The following is a 21,642-nucleotide window of genomic DNA, read 5'->3' as shown; positions in this document are numbered from 1 at the left end:
TGTGAGAAAGGCTGAAAGGGAAATACAGATATTCCTATGCAGAGACTGAGATATGGTCCAGAAATCTAAGAGAAGTTGTTTAAGTTGAGAGAAGGGGCAAAGGGGAAGAGTTCAATGACCACATACAACTGATTATAAAATGCAGAAAATGGATAAAGAAGTTGCTGAAACCCAGCTGAAAGGTCAGTGTCTGTCAGGAAGGGATACAATAACCTTACTCAGGAAAAACATCTGAATATACAAGATGTGGTTTTAATGACAATGTTTTGCTGAAAAAAAAAAAAAAGGAATAACTGGTAATATACAATTTTCAGAGATGTCCATAGTGGTTTGCCAACAAGTAGCAATGGTTATACAAAAGAGTAAAGCATTGTTTTTAAGATTTTTCATTTTTTCTGGAATGTGCTATTTTATAATTCAATATATTTTCAAGCTGAAGTAAGGACCCTGCTTCATAGCTTCTGACTATAATGAAATATACATTTTTATAAACTACTGAAATTTTAGAAGGTGTGGTAAAGTTGGTGATCCTCTTAATGCTTGCTACTGTTCAGATTCTGTTACAACATTTGGACATAGAAATATAAATGAAATAAGTCCAGATATGTCTTTCTATAAAAATATTTTGATCTGTCTAGAGCTGTTAAGAACTCTAGTGTAATCTGGAGTCTTAAACCTGCATTAAACTGGCCTTATTTTATTAGTCCTTCACATCTGCTACGTTAAAAAAATGAAATACCTGGTCCATTTGATCTCAGTATTTCATCACTCAATCAGCAGGTTGTTTTGTGTTCTTTCCCAGAAGTTTTATCTGAAATGGGAAAAGAAAACAGAAGGATGCTATCAAAGAAATTATCAACTATTATTTTCATTTTTACAATAAAAATCCTATAGTATTAAAAATTATTACTATAGCATATTGGTTAAACTACAGAAGATCTGCAAATTCCACGTTGATCACCTACTTTTCTACTTGAGGACAAACTTTTATACCCCTAAATAATGTAAAATTAAATTAATAAAATTAAATAATATTTAAAGAATATATTATTTAAAATATTTTAAAAAATATACTCCTCAGGCAGGCTAATCTGTTGATCTGCTTACTTGGCTGCATAATTTTTTCCATTCCTACCTTTTAGCATAGATGCGATAGTTACCTTCCATAAAATCAGAGAGACACGGATGTTACAACTCAAGGACATCTGGGGTTGTCACTGAGATCAGAAGACTGAAAATTAGAATATTGAAAGCAGTCCTAATACTAAGCCTTTCAAGATGATATGGTACATATACAAGATTTCATGCTGATGTTTCAAATAGAACTAAGGTAATTGATTTACTCTTTTTCAACATGAATTAAACAAACAAGTCAGCAGACTAACAACACATAGTATAAATAGTATGTCCTTCTGTTAATAAATTTAGAAAGAGGCTGTTCCGCATAATTTATAGTTTCCATACGGTACAATATTTAAAGTGTATAGAAACTGTTGTAAATTCCTGATAAAATCCAAGTATGTCTGTTTATTATTAATTGTGATTTACAGAAGTTACACACTCTCCCCCTCCCCTCTAATTTGTAGAAGGTATATGTTTTTTACACAAATAACAACATAAACTTTTTATTCAGCGTCAATGCAGAATGACTTGTGTATCGCCTTATCACTTACATTTTTAGATCATCTTTTAAGCTGCACAGTCTCTCTGTTACATATTTTCAGAATTCTAAATTAAGATTCAAAAGGAAGATGAAAATTCCAAGGAAAATATAAACAAATAACATTTCAAAACTGAAAATGGTGTAAGTCTAACAGCTATTTTATATAAGAGATGCAAAGAAGACCTGCTATGCAGATTATGCCACCACTCTGTATTTCTCCACCAATAAACACCTGCTTAAATATAGATGATTTTGTGACAGAACTGAGATAAATAGAATCACACTTTATCATGCAGAATGGGTAATCTGTAGCCTGTACTAATGATAATAATTGTGATATTTATTGTATAGTGTATAATGCATTGTAAAAAAAATAATAATAAAAAAAGCTATTTTAATGTAAAGTAGAATTGGACAGCCTGATTAACAGAAAATGCTATCAAGTGCTTCCATTTTACATTCTACTCATCTGCAAACCCTTGAGAATGGTTCACCAGTCACTTGCTCAGACAAAAATCTGATTTGTGGTAAGTTTTAGAAGTTAGGTCTTTGCTTTCTTTAAATCTTACTTTTACTTATTGATCGACATCCTTTGTGTCCAGAGCTCTCCATATTTGGAAAGTTAAGAAACTGAGAAAAAGTCATTCTTATTGAATGCTGGTGTTTGTGATAAAGTGGGAACTTCCTCTTCAGTGCTCTCATTTTCAAACTCCACTTCTCTGACAGCTTTTATGATTTTGGATTGTAGCATTGCTCAGTAGAAATTCAAATATCTGCTTAGCCATAATGGTTTTATTAGCTCAGTTTTCATTAATTCCTTTCAAATAGTTCAGACATGTGAAGTGAGAGTTCCTCAGTTTAGCTGATTTTTATTTGCACAGTACTGTAACGTGCACTTTTTATAATCTACATAGAATTACTTGTTGGAATGCAGTTTTGCTCTGTCTTCACTTGTGCTCTCCTCCTTTTTAACCGCAAGCACATATTTTATCTGTTAGATACTGGCTCACTTAGACTCTCTTCCTGGTTTCAGATTTGGTTTGTCCTTCCCTTGCTGCTTCTCTTCTGTAGAAATTAAAAAACTTATTTTGTGAGCTTCATCTACAGTTTGTTTTCTCAAGTCTTCATTAAAGTTTGCTTTTTAACTGATTTCTTAAGCTATTTTATGTTTCTTTCAAGCAGCTGGCACATAGAAGTGGATGCCTGCATCTTTAGTAATACTCAAGGAAGTTTTGACTATTAACCTCTTGATATTAGATTGACATTGCCAGTTTAGACACTCGGTTTGCATAACTACCAATCCAACCCAGGGGAACTGTGTGGCTGTATTTCAATGTTATGTTGTCATCCAGATTTCTACTTGCATTTGATTGCTGAGGCAATATAGTAGTAAGGAGATTCCACAGTATTTATATGCCTAAACTTCATTCTGTTTTCCTATTTAGATAATGAATAGCTGGCCTCTTAGGAAGAGCTTTGAGGACACTAAACATACAGTGGAAAGTGTGAACTCTCGAACTGTCTCTCATCCTGCCTTACTTCTTAGACTGACCCAACCCACAATAGGGAACTGAGTAATTAAAAACAACTTTCATTCAGTTTAGGAACTCTGATATCTAAATATGCAAGAGTCTAGAAAAGCAACGCACCCCTTCCCCTAGAAAAACTTTCTAGGGAATAGTAGGAAAAAGCACTATTTCACGAATAACTCCTTTAAGACAGTTGCTTAGAAACCAGCACTTCAGACTAACAACCTCTAAAATTATTTTTGCACATCTGCCCCCTCTTGTTGCAAAAATCTTGCTTTGCTGCATTGCTTGTTTCACTTCTGCACACAATAAAGTTTCTAATAATTTAACAACATCCTTCCAATTTCTGAAATATTTTAATTTTAATTAGATTGTTCTATGCACATCCCTCTTCCCATGCAAGTTAAAAATCTTACCTCTTTTTAGAGTTGGAGATGTTCCATTTTGCACTCTCTTTAATAAAGAGAAGTCCTGACAAATTTTATGTAGAGATTATGTCAATCCACAACAGACTGGTGGAAGTCCTTTCATGTCCCCCTTGGTATACACATTGTATTTTTTCCCTTCAAATCATTTTTGCACATACATACATTGTTGATCAAGATACCTGATTGACTATATGAAAAAGCAAAGTGCATCAAAGCATTCTTAATTATTTGGTTGTAAATTTTAAAATATAACCTGTAGTAGTAAATAAAAAGCATAGCTGGCATTTCCTCTTTCATAATAATAACCTTCAATAGACATTATTTTATATTATTATTTAGGAATATTAGAAAGAAATGAAAAGGCAAATATATTGGAATGTAAGTAGTTGTTGCTGTCCTTTAAACTCAGTCCTTATCCTGGGACAACGTACAGGATCTCCAATGTTTTCATTAGTTATTAATTGGTCTCGCTCTGCTAGTTTCATTCTAGAGACAGAAATATCACTGGGTATCACAAAGTATAACTATTTCAAATGACATATAGAACAGGTATAAGGAAATGTCTGTAGTCTTCCTTTCATAAAAATGCTTCCTTTTAACCGCTTTCCCTCTTTTTAAGAACTCTGGTAATAAACCTGCTGAATTGTAGTTCCTTTCTATAGGCAGATGATTAAACGTTCCCACGATTATATAATACAATTTCAAATTTATTTTAAACATACTTTGCATGATATAAAAATATTGATCACAGTGAGCTTTAACAATTGTTACTGCTATAAACAGAAAGGCTGCACAATGGTTTTAGTGGAAATAAATTATATAGTCATTATCTCTTAAAAAAAAATCACAAGAAGTAGAACCTAGGCTGTTTGGTCATTGGCAGAAAATAAGTCCTTATTGAGTTCTTTACAAAACATGAACCCCAGTTATTTTCTACATCTGCTTTCCACATCTTGAGAAAAGCAAAATGTGTCTGTCTCTGAAAGCCCCACAGGGTCTCTGGTGAACATTTAATTCCAAATATTAGCAAAGTTTCAGTTCTTTTGTTCTAATGGAAAAATGTACACCAAAATAGCCAGTAGTGCCCTCTTCACTAATTCATATGTGGTCTTTTCCAGTATGTGGGTACACAACGGCACACTTCTTCACTAAAATAAAATCCAGCATCACAGCGTTTTGTTCGGACTGTACATGGCGGTCTGTAACAGCTAAAGAAATGAAAAAAAAGTTGGCATTAGTATAACATGATCATTTATATTAACACAGTGTAGAAATGTGTGTGCATTGAGACTGCCATTTCTCAATGGAATATTTAATTCCTACAATTATATATCTTTTAACTTCTGTTTATGTTGTTGCAACTACTTTTAATTGGACTATTATTCACAAAAGACAATGAAAGAATAATGAAAGCTATTGGAGAGAAATTATTCTACTGCAATTCTTGAATAGACGTAACATATTGCCTGGTTGTAATCACAGATTTGTCTTTAGTACTTTTTTATATTTGCTTTTGAAAATACAGTAATACTTTTCTCTATTTAAATCTGCTTGTTATGACCTGCTGCATGCTGACAGCTTGAGATGGCAACTCAGAATTGGGTGATGATCAGCTTCACTGTCTTCTTACCCAGGACTCTTTCTCACCTTATTCAATAACTCAGTAAACCTGAGAGAGATTTGTTTATGTATGTTATACGGTGACTGATATTGAAAATGAGAACATACTTTGTTCAAGTTGCAAACCCCTCTAGCCACTCTCTGAGGGCAGTGAGGATACACCTACACTTGATAGTGCATCTATCTATGCAACAGATTACAGCCTGCATATTTATGATAATTCTTAAAGTAAAAAGAACAGAAATAGTCCCTATTTGACTAAAACAAATTTAACAGAAATAGAGCATTAAACCACAAGCCACATCTACCTAAAAAGCAGGAGCATTTTTCTTCACAGATTTGTTGACTGAAAAATAGAAGTTATACAAAGATAGTATCTGTGGTTGTCCCTGAACTCTTCCTCTTTTTATTTAATTTTTCTATTAAAACAAGAACTTGACCTAAAATAACCTTACAATAACAATGCTAAATACTTTCTAGTGTATAATGGAAACAAAGTACAAGTCTGGGTGTTTTTTTTCAGATGCTGGCAATGAGTCAAAAAGCAAAAGTATATGTTTCAAATTTCAACACAGTTATACTTAAAATTCTTATTTAAATAATGTGTGCCTGTTCGTGAAACACTGATATTATGATCTATTACTATAATTCATACTTCAGTTCAAAGAAACTACTGTACACTATATTAAGGCTAGGTCACTATCCTTTTCTCTAGGCAATTCTTGTTTTAGGCTTGTGGCTACTTTTATTATTGTCGTAGATGAGTTAATATATTGTGTGCTTGTTTCGGATGCCAAGTTACCACTTCGCAATAATTTGTTTCTGATATGAGGTCTGGATTACAGTTACATTAATTCAAGCCAGCTAGTTCAACCAACGAACCTGGCTATGAGGAAAACAATAAAGAATGAGGAAGACTGCAAATATGACATTTATTAACCAGTCAGATCTTGTTCAATGTTTTCAATGTTGTTAATCATAGATTATTTCACTGATGTGGTCTCTGTAATTAAGAGAGTAACATTATTTTGTGCCATTTAATATAGGAATTTGAGATCAGTATAAGAGCTCATGCGGAACTCTCAAAGCCCTGCTGATCTTTTGCCCAATAAAGTTTGGAAACAGTGGTAAAAGGCAACAAAAAAATCACAATGCCACTTAAGAAAGCAAGCAAGTGAACTTTACTGTCTTGCACATTTGCCAGAAGATCTAATACTCTGAGTAAAGAGGCAACCAGCAGGTCTATTCTGGGAAAAAGGCAGAGATGCAGTGGATGAATACCTGAACTCACTTGCCTTTTTGCTTGTCTCTGCCCTGAAACTTAGAGTTTCATGTACTGAATGACCATTAAATGAAATAAGAGAAAGGAGAAAAAAAACCAAAACAAAACGCCAAACACCTTCACCTACCTATGACGTTGCCCAAAATGAAATGCAGTCATGTAATCATTAAATATGAGGAGTTCACTCTGCTTAGGATTTGTGCCTCCTATTGAACTTCAACTTAATTTGCAGGCCACAGCACTGTAAAGCTTCTCTCCTATGTGAGTTTGTGTCTATCAGCAGTCAAGATCAGGTTACTGCAGTCTCATCATTATTTGGGTCATTTTCAAAGAGCAAGAAAGCCCCTCTCCTCCTCTAAAATGCTTTGCAGCTGAGGTGCATAGTTATCTGCCTCTGACAAAACTGACCAAAATAAATTCTTGAGGTAACAGCACCGGGTGAATAGCAGCAGAGTCATTGTAACTACATAAATGCAGTTTCCTAAGGAAACTCTGCTGAACAATAGACCAGGTCTTTCAAAAGATTTGGGCTGAAAGTTGTTTATGGAGTGCTTTCACATGAGAGATATCTGTTCTAATGAGGCCAATCTGAGCATGCTGGAGCTAAGATAGATGTTCAGTCAATACGCATAATGTTGGGTGAGTCAGTGGCAACTTTCTCTTGATGGTCAGTAACTGTGATTATTTTGCTACTGAATGCCCAGGTTTATAATTTTGGACAGTCTAACAAACAACTCCACATATGAAACTGAAGTGAAAATGCTACTTTTAGTGGTGGTATTAGTATGACTACCGTAAAAGGCAGTATGGTCTACAGTGTGGGGGTTTTGTACAGTGTGGGGTTTTTTGTGTGTGTTATTTGTTTTGTTTTGTGTTTTTGTTTGTTTTCTTGTTGTGCTGTTATGTGGGGTTTTTTTCCCTGTTTTTTTTTTGTTTTGTTTGTTTTTTGACTCTTCCTTCCTATTCTGTGCTTTGTAAATGACTGTATTCCTTTCCTTCAGAGCAGGGTATAAGATGAGAGGCTGAGGCATTTTTGGTACAGTGCATGAAAATGTTGGTGCTTCAAAACCAGAATGTACAAGGACTACTTCTCTGCACAGGGAGCTGTCTAGGACTTGACTTGGCTACAAGATTCTGCCCACATCTCAGTCATCTTGCACAAAGTTATAGAATGGTACCTCCATTGACATGGTCTCATAACAGCAAGGGATTTTTCTTTCAAAGACAAATGGGATGTTGCAGGGTTTTTATTCCTCTCAAAAAAGCTTGTGGTGGACAGAGCCAAAATGTGAGAAACCTTTGTTTCTCCTTTCTTAAGAAGGAGGAGAGATTGCATCTTCTATTTTCCTTGACAGTGTTAACATCTGCAGAGCTATTGGCTGTAGAGTAATGCCACATAAAATATTCCTTTCTCTACACAAACTACTTAGAAAACAACAACATCTAAAAACATCCTAAATCAGATTGTCCTTGGAAGTGAGAAAGAGATTAAAACACTTTATTATGTCACAACATTATTATGTCACAACAACACAGAGAAAAGCTGGGCTCTATTCCCTCCTTCAAATACAAAGTCTTTAAATCAGATATTTCTTGTGGCATTTATTAGCTTTTTAAACGCCTGACTTTTCCAAATTGTGAATGTTCCTTTAAAATACATATGGCTTATATGTGTAGCACTACTAGAAGTGCACACTAGAGTAGTGCTAAGGCTTTGTAATATGCTAAAGCCCATGTCATCAGGTTGGTTTCTTTTCCTCTGCAAACATAAAATTGAAAGAAAACCTGAATGACAGAGAAGAAATTATTTGTTACATTTCTAAATCAATTATTGTGTTCCACCTAGAAGGGCAAACATAGGAAAACAGGTAATACCAGTTATTAATAATCTTTTTCCCTATTTTAAAGACTTCAACACAGGTCTCATTCCTAATAATTAGCCATTTTTTAAATTCAAGATGAGCTAATGTATATGTACCTGGCAATATATTTATGCCAACTAATTACATGTTGTATTAAAAAAAAAAAAGAAATCTAAGGTTTGCTTTTGATAAGCGACAAATCACAACAGACATTTAAATGTTCCAATTTTCTCTCTTCCATTTTCAGTACCTGAACATTTCTGGAATTTTTATTTGTCATTACCATAACAGAAATAATTGCCATATATTAATAACTAATAGATCTTCCTGCTCAAATTGGTATTGTTTCTGTTTCATTGGAGAAAAACTTTCTTCACAAAATACACAAAGCAGAAATAATATTGTTTGTTTCTCAGAACCTGAAGTAATTCATATTTTTATATATAGACTTTGACTGCTATAGGTGTGTAGTAGTTGTAGAAGAAAAAGCTCCTGTGATATATAAAGAAATTACAGAGGTTTTTCCTGACCAAATCCCATTTTAAGTTATGAATGTGGGTGGTCTGTTTTACAGTTGTACATGTCTATTTTTCACAGAAATCATCCAGAGCTATAAGACTTTTCATACACTCATAAATCTTTAGTATCAATCGAGTGGAATGAATGATTAGTAAAAATTTAGGAAGCAAAAATGATTGATGATATCTCCCAAACTAATCCCTAAAATCTAATTAGGAATATTTGAGTTGTTTGAATTGCAATATTGAGTTCTTGGGAAAAAGAGCATGGGATTTTAAATAGCATTAAAAAGCCAGAGAGCTTGAACTTACAGCTCATTCTCAGCTAAAGAAAAAAAAAAATCCCATGAAGTATTAGTACAAGAAACTAAACGTGCTTTAAAATACTTATTCTGCCTAGCAGTTTTGACTTAGAGATGATGAAAGTCATAGAAGATACAACTGAATTGAAGAGAGGCTTACCGTTTACTTAAGACTACAAAGCAATTCAACAAGACAGATAATGACACAAATTCAAAATTTTATACCTTAAATACAATGAAAGGGCTAAAGATACTAGTTTTTACCTGCATGTCTGGTGATGGAACCTTTTTCCTTTTAAGAAGCATTTATTGGGAGATTCTATACATTCACAGACGCATTTTGCAGGATTTAGTGGCTGATGTTTAGGACAGGTCTTTTTACATACACACTGGCACTTGTCTTCATCAAATTCCTTGTTGGGTCCACAGGAAGTGGGGAGAAGTTTGTTTTTGCACATGCACTGACATGACGATCTGTCTAATTCTTTGTGAGGACCACAGCTTGAAGGCCGCACACCTCCTTTGCAGACACATTGACACGTTTCTTCATCCAGCTCTTTGTTTGGTCCGCAAATATGGAATCCTTCAGATGTGTCTAGAAATATAGCAGAGATGTGGCACAACTATCAGAGTTTTGTGTCAACCCATCCCAAATTTTTAAGGGAAGAAATGGTACCGAATTCATACATTTTGAGGTGTTTTAAGAACAAACATATGTCAAAAGACACGCAACAACTAGCAATAAAAATTCAACTATTTACTTTTCATGTTTTTCAATTTCTCCTTTATGTAGATCAAAACATGGAACTACATTTAACGATTTAAGCAAGACTGCTTACCAGAATCCCCAAGGTGAGAAGAAAAACCAAAATCATGCTGTGCCAAGCATCTGCAAATTTGATTATTCCAGATATGATTTTTTGGACAGGTCTTGTTTGCCACATGACACCTGTGGAATGCAATATACTGTTGATTTACTACCATAAGAACCCAAGAGAAAAAAAAAAACAGGTGCTGATTGTGTTTGCTTCCCTCCAGTACCTTACAAAGAGCTTTAGCTCATTCATAATCTTATTTTTAACTCCTACCAAGTCTATTACTAATTAACGTTCTCCCCACTACAGGAACCTTCAAACCATTTGTTGAAGACACCTTCTCACATTTCAAGATCTAGCTCTAACTTCTAAAAACTGATATTTTTACTTTCCTAATGCCACTTGGAAACAGATCTAAGCCTTGAATGTAAGCCTCATATAGAAAATAGACAGTTATGAAAAGTATTTCCATGACAAACATCGCATAGATGGTAACAAGCATAATCTTCTATGGGTTTTTTTTTTTGCAGTACAAAAGTGTTTTCACACTTATAGTCATCAAAAAACAGCTGCTAACAGTTTCTGAATTAATGCATAGACCAACCTCTAATTCCTAAAGCAAAATTAGATGATCAGATTCATTTCCCCTTTATGTGAAAGTTACGTGACATTAACTGACTTTTTCTCATCAGCCACTCAAATCCTGGACAGTTTTCTTGAATCTAAAGATTCAGTCTTCAGCAGCAATACTTCTTCACTTTAGATATGAAAGACAATAAACAATCATTTGGTGCTCTTTACCAGCTAGTTTTGCAGTCAAGGCAGCGGTACCAGAGAAAGCAAAAAATCCTAACAGCAGCTCCTGTCTTTTTAAAGAATGACTGAACTTAGCTAGCAAGTGCACCACAGATAGATTATGTATGTGTTTTACCTCACCTTCCTTGCTTATAAGTTCTCTGTCACCACAGGTGGCATTACAACTTTTAACAAGTCATGCCTAACTTCATGCATCCAGGCTGTGTCATTTATGCATTGTTTCTGCAGTATTTCTAAAATCTTCTTCTGATAAGGCAGCACATACATTACACATTTTAAGCACTTTTCATTCCCTTGAGCACCATTACTCAGGCATTCAAAAATGCAGGTGCTAGGACATTTTTCTGTGATTAGCATTCAAGTATACCACTCCCCTTCACCACATTAAATGACTCTTTGCTTGTAAAGACTGTTGTAGTCTAACATCACCCTGCATTGTCTCATGTTTTCTCAGGCTGGTGTTTCCTGTTTTCATTCAACTAATGATCTCACTCTTGCTCCCTCACTTGCACATATGTCCTCTTACCTGGCTCTTGATTCTGCTTGAGAAATGGTACAGGATTATTTACAGATATTGTATTCTGTTAGAAACAAAACCAAGCAAAACCAACAACAATGAACTCCAAACAAACAAAAAAACAGAGGCACCCACACCTGGAGAAGACTGGCTCTAGCTGGGAGTGTTTAAAACTAACTACAGATGGAAGTCAGGGTGACAACATGAAGAAAACACCGCACGCACCCATAAGACAATATAGGTACAAAATCCAAGTTACTGAAAACCAGCAAATGGAAGTGGAACTGCTCGTTTCCAAATTCTAGTCTGGTTGCAGGGACAGAAAATTATGGGAGAGTGTGGCTGAAATTTTGAAATGACTTATTGTAACATTTTAGGAAAGTTCAGGAAGGCTAGGAAAAATATCAGAGGCAAAATCGCTTTGCAAAAAAAATTCACTACCTCTTTCCAAATCATTGTCGACTCATATCAAAACTAGCATGTTAACTTATTACCTGTCAGTGTTAAGACAGATAATGCATAAAATGGGGCAACATTTAATGCGTTCAACATCAAAACCACATCTAAAATATGCTTATTTGGTCTGTAAATGCCTACCTACCAACCACAGGACAAACAAGGTCATCACAGACTTGGATCTGAATTATGCATATTGAAGGCCCCCCTCTATTCCCCAACACCCCAACTGCTAAACTTCTAAGATAGAGTGACAATTTTCTAACTCAGTTGCACATCTTGATGACATTCTGTATAAACAGAGAAGAGTAAAACTTAAAATGCCATTAATCCAGGAGGTATTCTGAAAAACTGGTTAACGTGAACTGACATGCCTCAGCTCCACAAGTACGTAGAGGTAGCTACTACTTTTTAGAAGGTATAAGAGGAAAAATGTGGGAGAACAAGCAAAGACCTAGACTTTAATTCTCAAGATAAAGTTGTGCAGAAAATATATTTTTATATAAAAAAGATCAACTATTTGTATTCTATCTTACATGTCATTTCTCTCTCTTAAGATGTGCCTGTGTATAGTGGCACCATCCAACCTTGAATTCTTATTTGATCCTGAGTGTTACTACTGTAAAACCAGAGATTATGCTCCAAGTCTTTGCTTTTGAGTAATACATAAGAAAGTCGTTACTATATTTCTGTTAAAATTAACATGTACATATATACATGTACACATGCAGATCTGCTGCTCTGACAGGAAAGTACATTTTCAAGTTTTTGGCTTCACAATACTTTCATTAGCATTCAAACCTATAAATAAAATGTTATGGAAAAATAAGTAGAAAAGAAAGTGAGAACTTTAGTACCAATTAAAAAACCCCAGTGGGATCCTGAAAAGCATTCAGGCACCCACCCAGAACATGCAAATAGCTTTACTTTCCTTTCTAGAACCTAGAAGCACTCAGCTTGTTTGGTGTTTCTTTGTTTTTTCTACTTTCTTGTCAAAAGCCATAGATTTAAAACTGAAAGACAGTACTTAACAGTAAAGAAGGCCTGTATATATTCTGATTTAGTATTTAGTCTTGCCTTTGCTGAGGCATGATTCCTTTCTCAGAGGACAGCAGGACGCTCCAGCTGGGAGTGCTGGTCAAAGCCTTGTCTCTGTACACTCACTTCCCTCTAACTTCAGGTACCTGCTTCCTGGCTAGAATAATCTATTGCAATGGTAATTACAACTGCTCTTAATTTGGAAGCACTAAGAAAGTTCCAACAGTCAGCATAATTTGACTTCATTATTGACTATTGAGTTCTGATTGTTTATGTTCTGTTAATTATGCAATTAAACTATTAATAGATTTATTTCCTAATATTTTTCTAATCTGCTGTTCATGACCCACATTTTGATAAGCAAATTCAATAATTTGAATTCAAGTAGAATATATTCTGTGTTTAGCTAGAACATGTCAGAAAACATCGAGACTTTTTCTCTGTGCTTTCATTCAGTTAAAGACCTGGTTTGCGTTTCTGGGTATTTTGCATTATTCACTTACCTCATTAAAAATGCTTACAATGAATTCTAGTTCAGCTTCTAGTAATTGCTTCTTCCATAAAGTAACTGTTAGTCTGTTAGATATTTTTGACCTACTGAATATTTTTACATCATGAAATCATCTCTCAGTTCTCTAAAATGAAGGGAAGGAGTTCTTCAAGTGGCTTCAGTGCCAGATTTCTTCTGTGACTTTTTTCATTCAAAATCACCAAACAAACCAACATGCTAATTCTGTGGACTGTCAATTCACCTTTTATTTCCCCCTCCCATTCTGTTTTATTTTCACTTCTAGCATACAAAAATGTTCAAAAAGGTGGAGATTCCCTAAAAACAGGCCTTTTAGAAAACAGCTTTTAAAATAGGAAAAAAGAGTTTGAGAGAGAAATATTGCCTACTCCTTATTTGCAAAAGTATTTTTATAGCTTTTATGATTACCTTTAAAAAAATAAAAGTATTATTTTATTGATATTTTCTGTAAGTCTCAATTGCATTGTTGCTCTTTCCATGAAACAAACCCCACAAATAACATTATTCTTCATGCTTAAATGACCTAGCCCCAGTTTAGGCACTGTGTAAAAAGGTACTATATTAATTACTATAGTAACGTATTTACCATGCAAAACATATTAGCTCCTTTGCAAAATGATTGTGAAAGCTTCCAGCAACATTTTAGATATAACTATATAGGCTTGCTCATAACGTGAAAGGAAAGACGAGTCTCATACTCACTGAGTTTGTGTTGCTGGCAAAGAACGTCTTATGATAGAATGAACTTGTCTGTAGACATCCAGCTTTGACATGCATCGGCAGGACGTGTGATTGGCAAAACTGACAGTTACAGGCTTGGGGCCATGAGAGAGAGGCACCGTGATCTCAAACAACTGTAAAAAGGGAAGCAAAGCAAATAACTTCTTTTGTAGAACAGTAACTACAACAAAAATAATGTGAGGACATACCAAAAAAAAGCCATAAGGAATTTAGGGTTTTGTTCTCTACCACCATTCAGTGTCATATTCAATTATACCACTAGATATCATCATGTGCAAAATTAATACAATAGCTATGTCATGACAACATTTTTAGTTTTAAAACCTGTTATGTGCCTGTTTCCTTATTATAAAATTTAAACTAATGTTCAAAGAGGAAAATGTACAAAGAACACATTTTTTCTAGAGGAAATGACTTAAAATTGGCAGCCTTTAAAAAAAAAAAAATTAGAAAGTGCTTCAAAAAGTTGGAAAACAAGAATAATTTAAAAAAGAGGCAAGCTGCAACCTAACACATCAGTTGCACAATTACAAAAGCTTGTGTAAAACAGCAATATATTGGATGTCGATCAAAAGATTTTTGGATGACCAAGTTTTGAGCTACAGCATACTGTATTTCTGACTTTCCAGTATTTGTATCAATGTAAACTATACGGTTACCCTAATGGAATGCATCTTCAACTATTATATTTTTTTCAGGATATTAATAAACATTCACGCAATGTATGTGAATGAATAAAATCCCAATTTTAGTGAGAAATGTAGTTCAACTGGTGGAAGAGGACAACTTCAGTGATAACTTGTGCAAAAGCTGAACATGTATAACAGACAATCAGGGAGACATCCTTCAGTGTTCAATTCAGGATATGTACTTTATCAAATTAATAAGGTTTCACTATAAGACTCAAATCCCAATAGTCTCCTGAAAAGGTAGGACAAATACCTGAGGTCAAAGTCTTAAAAACTATTTTTGGTAGTATTTTTAATAGGATAAGAGTGGGCTGTTGTCTTTTAGGTGTTTGGTCGCTTTTGCAAACAAATGTAAGAACATTTCTGCATCTTCTGGGGACTTCACTACCTCCAAAAACATGATCAATGGCTATTATTTCTGGTTTCAGTTGATGAGACTGCATAACCAGATTTGTAGCTGAAATCTATTTGCAATGCTATTTTATAACTAATAACTTTACAGTATGACATACATGCAGCAAGCAAATGCAATGAAAGTACCGGTAATTTTAATTTATTCAAAATATGAAGCACATCTACAGGATGTCCTGAAAATGGGATCTTGCCCTGAAGCATGTGAATGAGCCTGGGCACTGAGAAGCAGGTGGGTGCAGCAGTTTGGGGTGTATTCACCAAGTAATCACAAGATAAAAGGGCACTTGTGCAGCCAACAATAAAGCTCATACTATCGATATATCTAAATTACACAACTTAAATTTCAACTGTATAAAGCATAATCAACTCTGTTTTCACAAAACAAAGTTTGACATCATTTAGTGACTAGAGCTTTAAAAATGTTTAACATTGAGAGTGTCATCATTCCAGAGCTGAAGCAGTAAAAGTGTTATATTTGCATTTTAATCTGTTATGAAAGATTACAATATTATTATTTTTGCTGCAAAAAGTAGCACATCCTTTGTATTAGTTTGTTCCTTCCCCTCACCACAGTGTAAAAATGTAAACTGGTGTATATTTACTTCTGTAGAAGGAAAAACAAAACAGAAAATAACTTCCTGCATCTTTCAAATACTGACAAAATACCTAGACATCCAGGGAGCTACCATGGAAAGAGTTTCTGTTTTTAGAGAGACGTCTTGCCAAATCATATTAACATTTTGATTCTTGCTCCAACTGCGAAATAAATAACACTTCTTGAAATTTTGATCTTGAGTCATTAATAAGGGCATGCGTTCACATCTAGTTTCAAGTTTGGTACAAATAAAATGAATGTCTAATTATCATCAGACATGCTGCCAGGGTTTTTAACTAAGTTCAAAACCAACTTCTAGAAAGAGATTTTCTAATCAGCATTTTATTACACTTATAATCCTTTTTGGCTTCCAAACCAGTATTGGCTCCTTTACCCTTATCTATTATAAGAAGTTCCTTTAAATTAACCACAAAAGGCATTCTTACCAAGATGCTTCATCCAAAAAAGAGCAATAACCATAACACAGAGCTATCATTTTCATGCTGACATGTTATATGAATATAGTTTTATGTATTTATTAATTTATTTTTAAAATATCAACTTAATTGAATGCCATTGTAGTTTTTGTTATAATGCACAAACCAGGAAATTGGCGAGGAGGAAAGTGGTGGTGTAGACAAAGAGACAGAAAGGACTGTGTGCAACATAACTTTCATTTCTGCATACAGTACAAATTTGAGAAAATATATGCTGAGTTCTTTGGGTATCTGTTTTTTAAATACTGATGTTTAAACAGATGGCAAAACTCACCTACATATGCAAGATTTGTATCTTTTTTTTAAACAAGTTGTGCTTTCGGAAGGACAGCCCAGCTGTTGAGACCTCTGAAAATTCTAAGCCACCTAAAAGAGGACCCTGTCAGCACAACTGTCCTCCTGTTCGGCTTCAGGACTACACTGAGAGAAATTTCACTAAAACATCTGAAACACCTGAAACATACCAATCGTGAGCAGAAACAATGGTGAACATGAGTTATCTTAATCTACATTTACCCTTCCATTTAAACTGCAAAAGGTATCAGCTTAGAGGTGACTATTGCTAACAACTATTCCCATCAGCACTTCAGTGGTTCAATGCAAAAAAAAGCCTAGTTAAATAATGTAGACTAGCTTCCTTGACCTCATTGATTTACCTTCAGTTTGTTCAACTAAATTCGCTTAACAGCAATATATTTTACATCACCCAATAGTACATACTGGTTATACATAAAGTAAAAGAAAATCAAAGCAAACTATTTATGTTGGAGATCATATTATATTATGTTATATTATACTAAGTATTACATTTCTAGTCCTCACTTTTGGAAAGTGCTTAAAATGATTCATGAAGTAGCATGTTAAAAAAGAGTATAAACCAAATCTATTTTCCTTAATGGAAATGATGGAAGTGAAATACTGGGGTTGGAATTATTGATTTATTCTTCCTACACTTTTTATTTGTCTGCACATGTGTTCTGGTTTAACTCCAGCCAGTAACCAAGCACCACACAGCTGCTCGCTCCCCTCCCACAATGGAATGGGGGAGGGAATAGAAAAAAAAACCTCATGGGTTGAGATAAAGACAGTATAATAGGACAGAATGACAATAAAAGAATATACAGAATGAGTGATGCACAATGCAATTGCTGACCACCCACTTATTAATGTCCAGCCCATCCCTGAGCAGCAATCCCTGCTGGCCAGCCTCCCCCAGGTTTATACACTGAGTATGAGATTATATGGTATGGACTATCCCTTTAGCCAGTTTGGGTCAGCTGTCACAGCTGTGTCCCCTTACAGCCTCTTGGCACTCTGCACGTTCTTTTTGGAAGGCTGGTATGAGAAGCTGAAAAGTCCTTGACTGCTGAGCAACAACTAAAACATCAGTGTGTTATCAACATTATTCTTATTCTAAATCCAAAACACAGCACCATACCAGCTACTAGGAAGAAAATTAACTCTATCCCAGCCAAAACCAGCACAACATGCTATTAGGATACCATGTTCTCATGCATACTGAAAAAGCAGATATTTATTTGTCTCTTCTGAGAATAAAATTATATCAAGAAGAGACTTAACAAGAAATAAATTATCGAAAAGTAGTCTGTTACAGAAAACGTATTTAATACTCAGAATATTTCTGGTTTAAATAATCTCTGGTATTTTGAAATAAATAAATCTAAATAAAATCTACATTCTGCTCTCAGCTATGATAGCAGCATCTCTAAATCAAATTAAGCTATTTAGGTGTACGTTAATAAACTCTCAAGCTGGGTTTGAATTATCATCTTAATAAATCATTCCAGTTTAGGTAAGATATGACCTTCTGCAGTACTTTCTGGTTTTGTTACCATCTCTACTTAATTTCTCGCTTATCTTCTTCATCCAATAGAACAATAAGCTCAACATCTGTTGTCACTACAGGGCATGTTTGGCAAGATGGAACAGACAACCGTCAATATCTACAAAGGATATTTCTATGAGAAATGCATCATAACATGTGTATGAGACTGGTTCCTGACACCCTTCTTTTCTGGCAACATTGCTGGTACCCACACTGCCCATGTGGGTACCTCTACTTAGAGATCAGATGGCTTACATTTCTGCCTGATCCCTCATTTAGGAAAGGATTGGTTTTACTGTATTCTTAGAGGCCCAAATATTTTCTCCCTCCCAACTTCAAAACTTAGTAAAAATTGGACTAATTCATGCTACAGGCAATAGGGAAAAGATATTTCCTTCAGGTCTGTTCAAGGGCCAATGCATAAAGACAGACATTCAGGACCAAAGACTGCAAAGAACGAGCTTCGGTGCCCAGAAGAACATGAGATCCAACAGCAGTACGTATTAGGGTCATTTTTTCAGTGCAGAGCCTTTATCACTCACAGTTTTGAGAAAGATGTTAGTAATTATAGTAAATTAAATAGCAAATTAAAGTACATGAAATGAGCATTGCTAGAGTTTAAGACAAATACTCAAAAGTTAAAAGAAAAAATTAGACTCAATTTGTCCATGCTGTCCTGTACATTTGTGCTACCAACACTGCCTTGATGTCTGGAAACCAGCAGAAAGCAACAATCAATGTCATATGCAATATCATAACTAAACAGTATTATATATAACTAAACAAAACAACAAAAAAAAAGACAACAAAAAAACAGCTAATGCTCTGTCCTCTGTCCTAACCTCTTTCACATGATCTAATGTCGTAAACATGTCAGTAACACACTATCAATCTCAGTGTATAACACATACTAATGAGAGCTCTATGTAACTGAAGAGCAGCTGAAAACCAGATATAATGTATTTCACAAGAACTTAACACGTGCCATTCAACCAGTGTGAGGCTGTTCTGCCACAGAAACCCAGCTTGCAGGTCTTCCATTTTCACTATGTCTAGCATTTCTCTTCAAAGCATTGTGTTCAGCCCTGTCTCTCATTCTGTTCTAAGAAAAAGCAGAACCACCACTATTAGGTAGGTTTTAAAGTAAAAAAACTAAAAAGTAAAAACAACACATCAAGCTGAACCAGGTATCTGGCAAAGAAAATTTCAACCCCTATTATTAAATAATCACAAAGGCTGAGAATGACCATAGAGTTTAAAATGGAGTATGTTGGGTAATCTTAATATTAGGCTCCTCAAATTAGAGTTGCTTACCAACAAGACTATGTGTGACTACAAATGTTTTTCCCCATTTTTCTGTGTCATGAAACAATTCGAGAATCTTGTACAGTATATGGCTTAAATGGAAATTTTGTGCTAAACCCATGACAGTCATTGGCACTATATAGAATTAAAACAAACAAACAAAAAATGTTTTGCTTGCAGGACATTTTGATTTAAATTATTTTTTAAGGATATGTATTTTCATTCTCACTGACCATTATAAAGATGACTTTGTATCTGACTTTCAACATACACAAACTTGAAACGTTCATCTTCAAAAATGAAAGAAGGTAATTTTTCTTCATATATTTAGATTACACAATCTGTAATAAGGTGTACTTCAGGCTTAATACTTAACCTTTATTCCACAGCACCAGACAGAGTTAAAAGGCAGCATATTCTCCAGACTGCAATGGCAGCTTCTTGTGCTTGTTTTTTCTGCCTCCCAGCACAGATAGCTATACAATTAAATAACTTTTCAGACTAATACAAAGGTAAGTGAATAATTAGTTCACTTTTTCAATCATGTGTGCAACTACAAAAAATTTGTTTCCTGTATTTTCATTCTTTTACAGGTCAGTTTTTTATATGCTTGAAGATCAGTGCATATGCTCTGTACTGTACCTCTCAGGTGAGAAGCACAATAAGAAGGCATCAGCCAAAAGTGTTCCTTAATTGCTCTACCCAACCAGACCTGGCCATTGGTACACCACAACCTGCAATTGCTGCAATGCCAAGTGCAACATTCTTTCTTCTTCCCAACCTCGTTATTTCTTTAACCATCCTTGCAAAAACTTCCAGGACAGAGCTGCGTGGTCCTGCAGACCACCCTGCAGTCGGCTCTTTTCAGTTCCCACCCTGGCAGTGCTCTTCCTTTGGCCATTTACGGAGCTGGACTGGACAACAGAAAAAAGGATGGGACCAGAGTCTGGTCCACAACCTAGAGCCTGGCATAATTTTAACATAAAAAAAAAAAAAAAAAAGAATAAAAATCTAACAGCAGACAGAAATCTCTGAATGCTTCATCAAAAGCACTCCCATAATTCCTGTAAAAGAAAAAACATTCCCATATATTCCCCTTCGCTGATCTTTAGGATGGCATGTATGTTTAGTTTACTTCATTGATAGCTCCTTCTTTAGACTAGAAAGATTTCACACCATGCTTTCCAGAAAAACTGTTGATTTCTCTGCAAAGTATTTCTTTTCTTCAGTGGCTAAATTAATTTATTCAGCAATATCATCATACACGCCAACATCCATTCTATAAGCACACATGAAATTATTATTATGGTCACTGACTGCTGAAATAGAAAATAATCAAACCTCTTATTTTCATATCAGGATGAGTGAAGCCTGTCATTCTAGTTTTTACATGTAGGATTTGTGTATGGTTTTTTCCCAGATTTACATTAACTACACTATGTTCTTCTGATGGACTGCAGTTTATTTTGGCAAGTTTCCCCCAAATCAATTGACTCGGTTTCCACCACTTGTGATCTTTGCACTTCCTAAAGTGTCGGTAAGTCTGGCCAAATATAACCAGCATAACAGAGCACAATGTGCCTAGAGAGCTTTTCAAGTTAGAGATAAGACTGATCTCAAAACTCGAAACATCTCTATACTGGAAAGAATGAAAATAAACTATTTGAAAAGTGGTACATCAGCAATATTCATTCTACTATCTAAGGTTTTTTTTAGAAACAGTATCTCAAGGCTTATGTGTGACACAACAACAGGTAACTTATCTGTAACAGTACAGTTAATCTCTGTTTAACATGCTCGGGTTACTTATTCTACCTTTTTATATTTGAATCACTTCAACTTTTTTTCTGAAATTTTAACAAACATTTGGAATTTATACTGATTTATTTCCCACTATTAATAGTACCTACTATATCATGACAATCATTAGACTAACACAGAAAAATGCATGAGAAAAGGCATAAATGGTAAAGTTCAAAACAACTGAAAATTCTTGTGACGTATGCATCTCCAAATTGTGTCAAGGAACACCATGTACATCTCAAATATGGCAAACAATTTCAAGATGTTAGCTTGTTTCCTGTGAGAAAAGCTCCCCTAAATCTAATTTCAAACTGCTTGGAAAGACGTTTTCCCTTGAGGGACTATTACTGTAACCATGAAACAAGAAAATATAGGAT

At 34.7% G+C, this 21,642-nt stretch overlaps 1 protein-coding gene across 4 annotated transcripts in view; it reads right to left on the bottom strand.

Annotated features, from left to right (window-relative positions):
- Positions 1 to 4,311: 4,311 nt before the first annotated feature.
- Positions 4,312 to 21,642, bottom strand: part of VEGFC (vascular endothelial growth factor C) — a 215,536-nt gene continuing 198,205 nt past the window's right edge. For all 4 annotated transcript variants that reach the window (XM_021284202.2, XM_021284201.2, XM_021284204.2 and 1 more), the window contains exons 4-7: positions 14,078 to 14,229; positions 10,044 to 10,153; positions 9,469 to 9,799; positions 4,312 to 4,828 (exon numbers count right to left, since the gene is read on the bottom strand). In XM_021284202.2, coding sequence (XP_021139877.1) covers positions 4,714 to 4,828; positions 9,469 to 9,799; positions 10,044 to 10,153; positions 14,078 to 14,229 — 708 coding nt within the window. In that variant the 3' untranslated portion in view covers positions 4,312 to 4,713. The remainder of the gene's footprint in view (positions 4,829 to 9,468; positions 9,800 to 10,043; positions 10,154 to 14,077; positions 14,230 to 21,642) is intronic.

This window comes from Columba livia, chromosome 4, assembly GCF_036013475.1.
Source record: "Columba livia isolate bColLiv1 breed racing homer chromosome 4, bColLiv1.pat.W.v2, whole genome shotgun sequence".
Classification (NCBI taxonomy): Eukaryota; Metazoa; Chordata; class Aves; order Columbiformes; family Columbidae; genus Columba; species Columba livia.
This window is presented reverse-complemented; position numbering and strand designations above follow the sequence as displayed.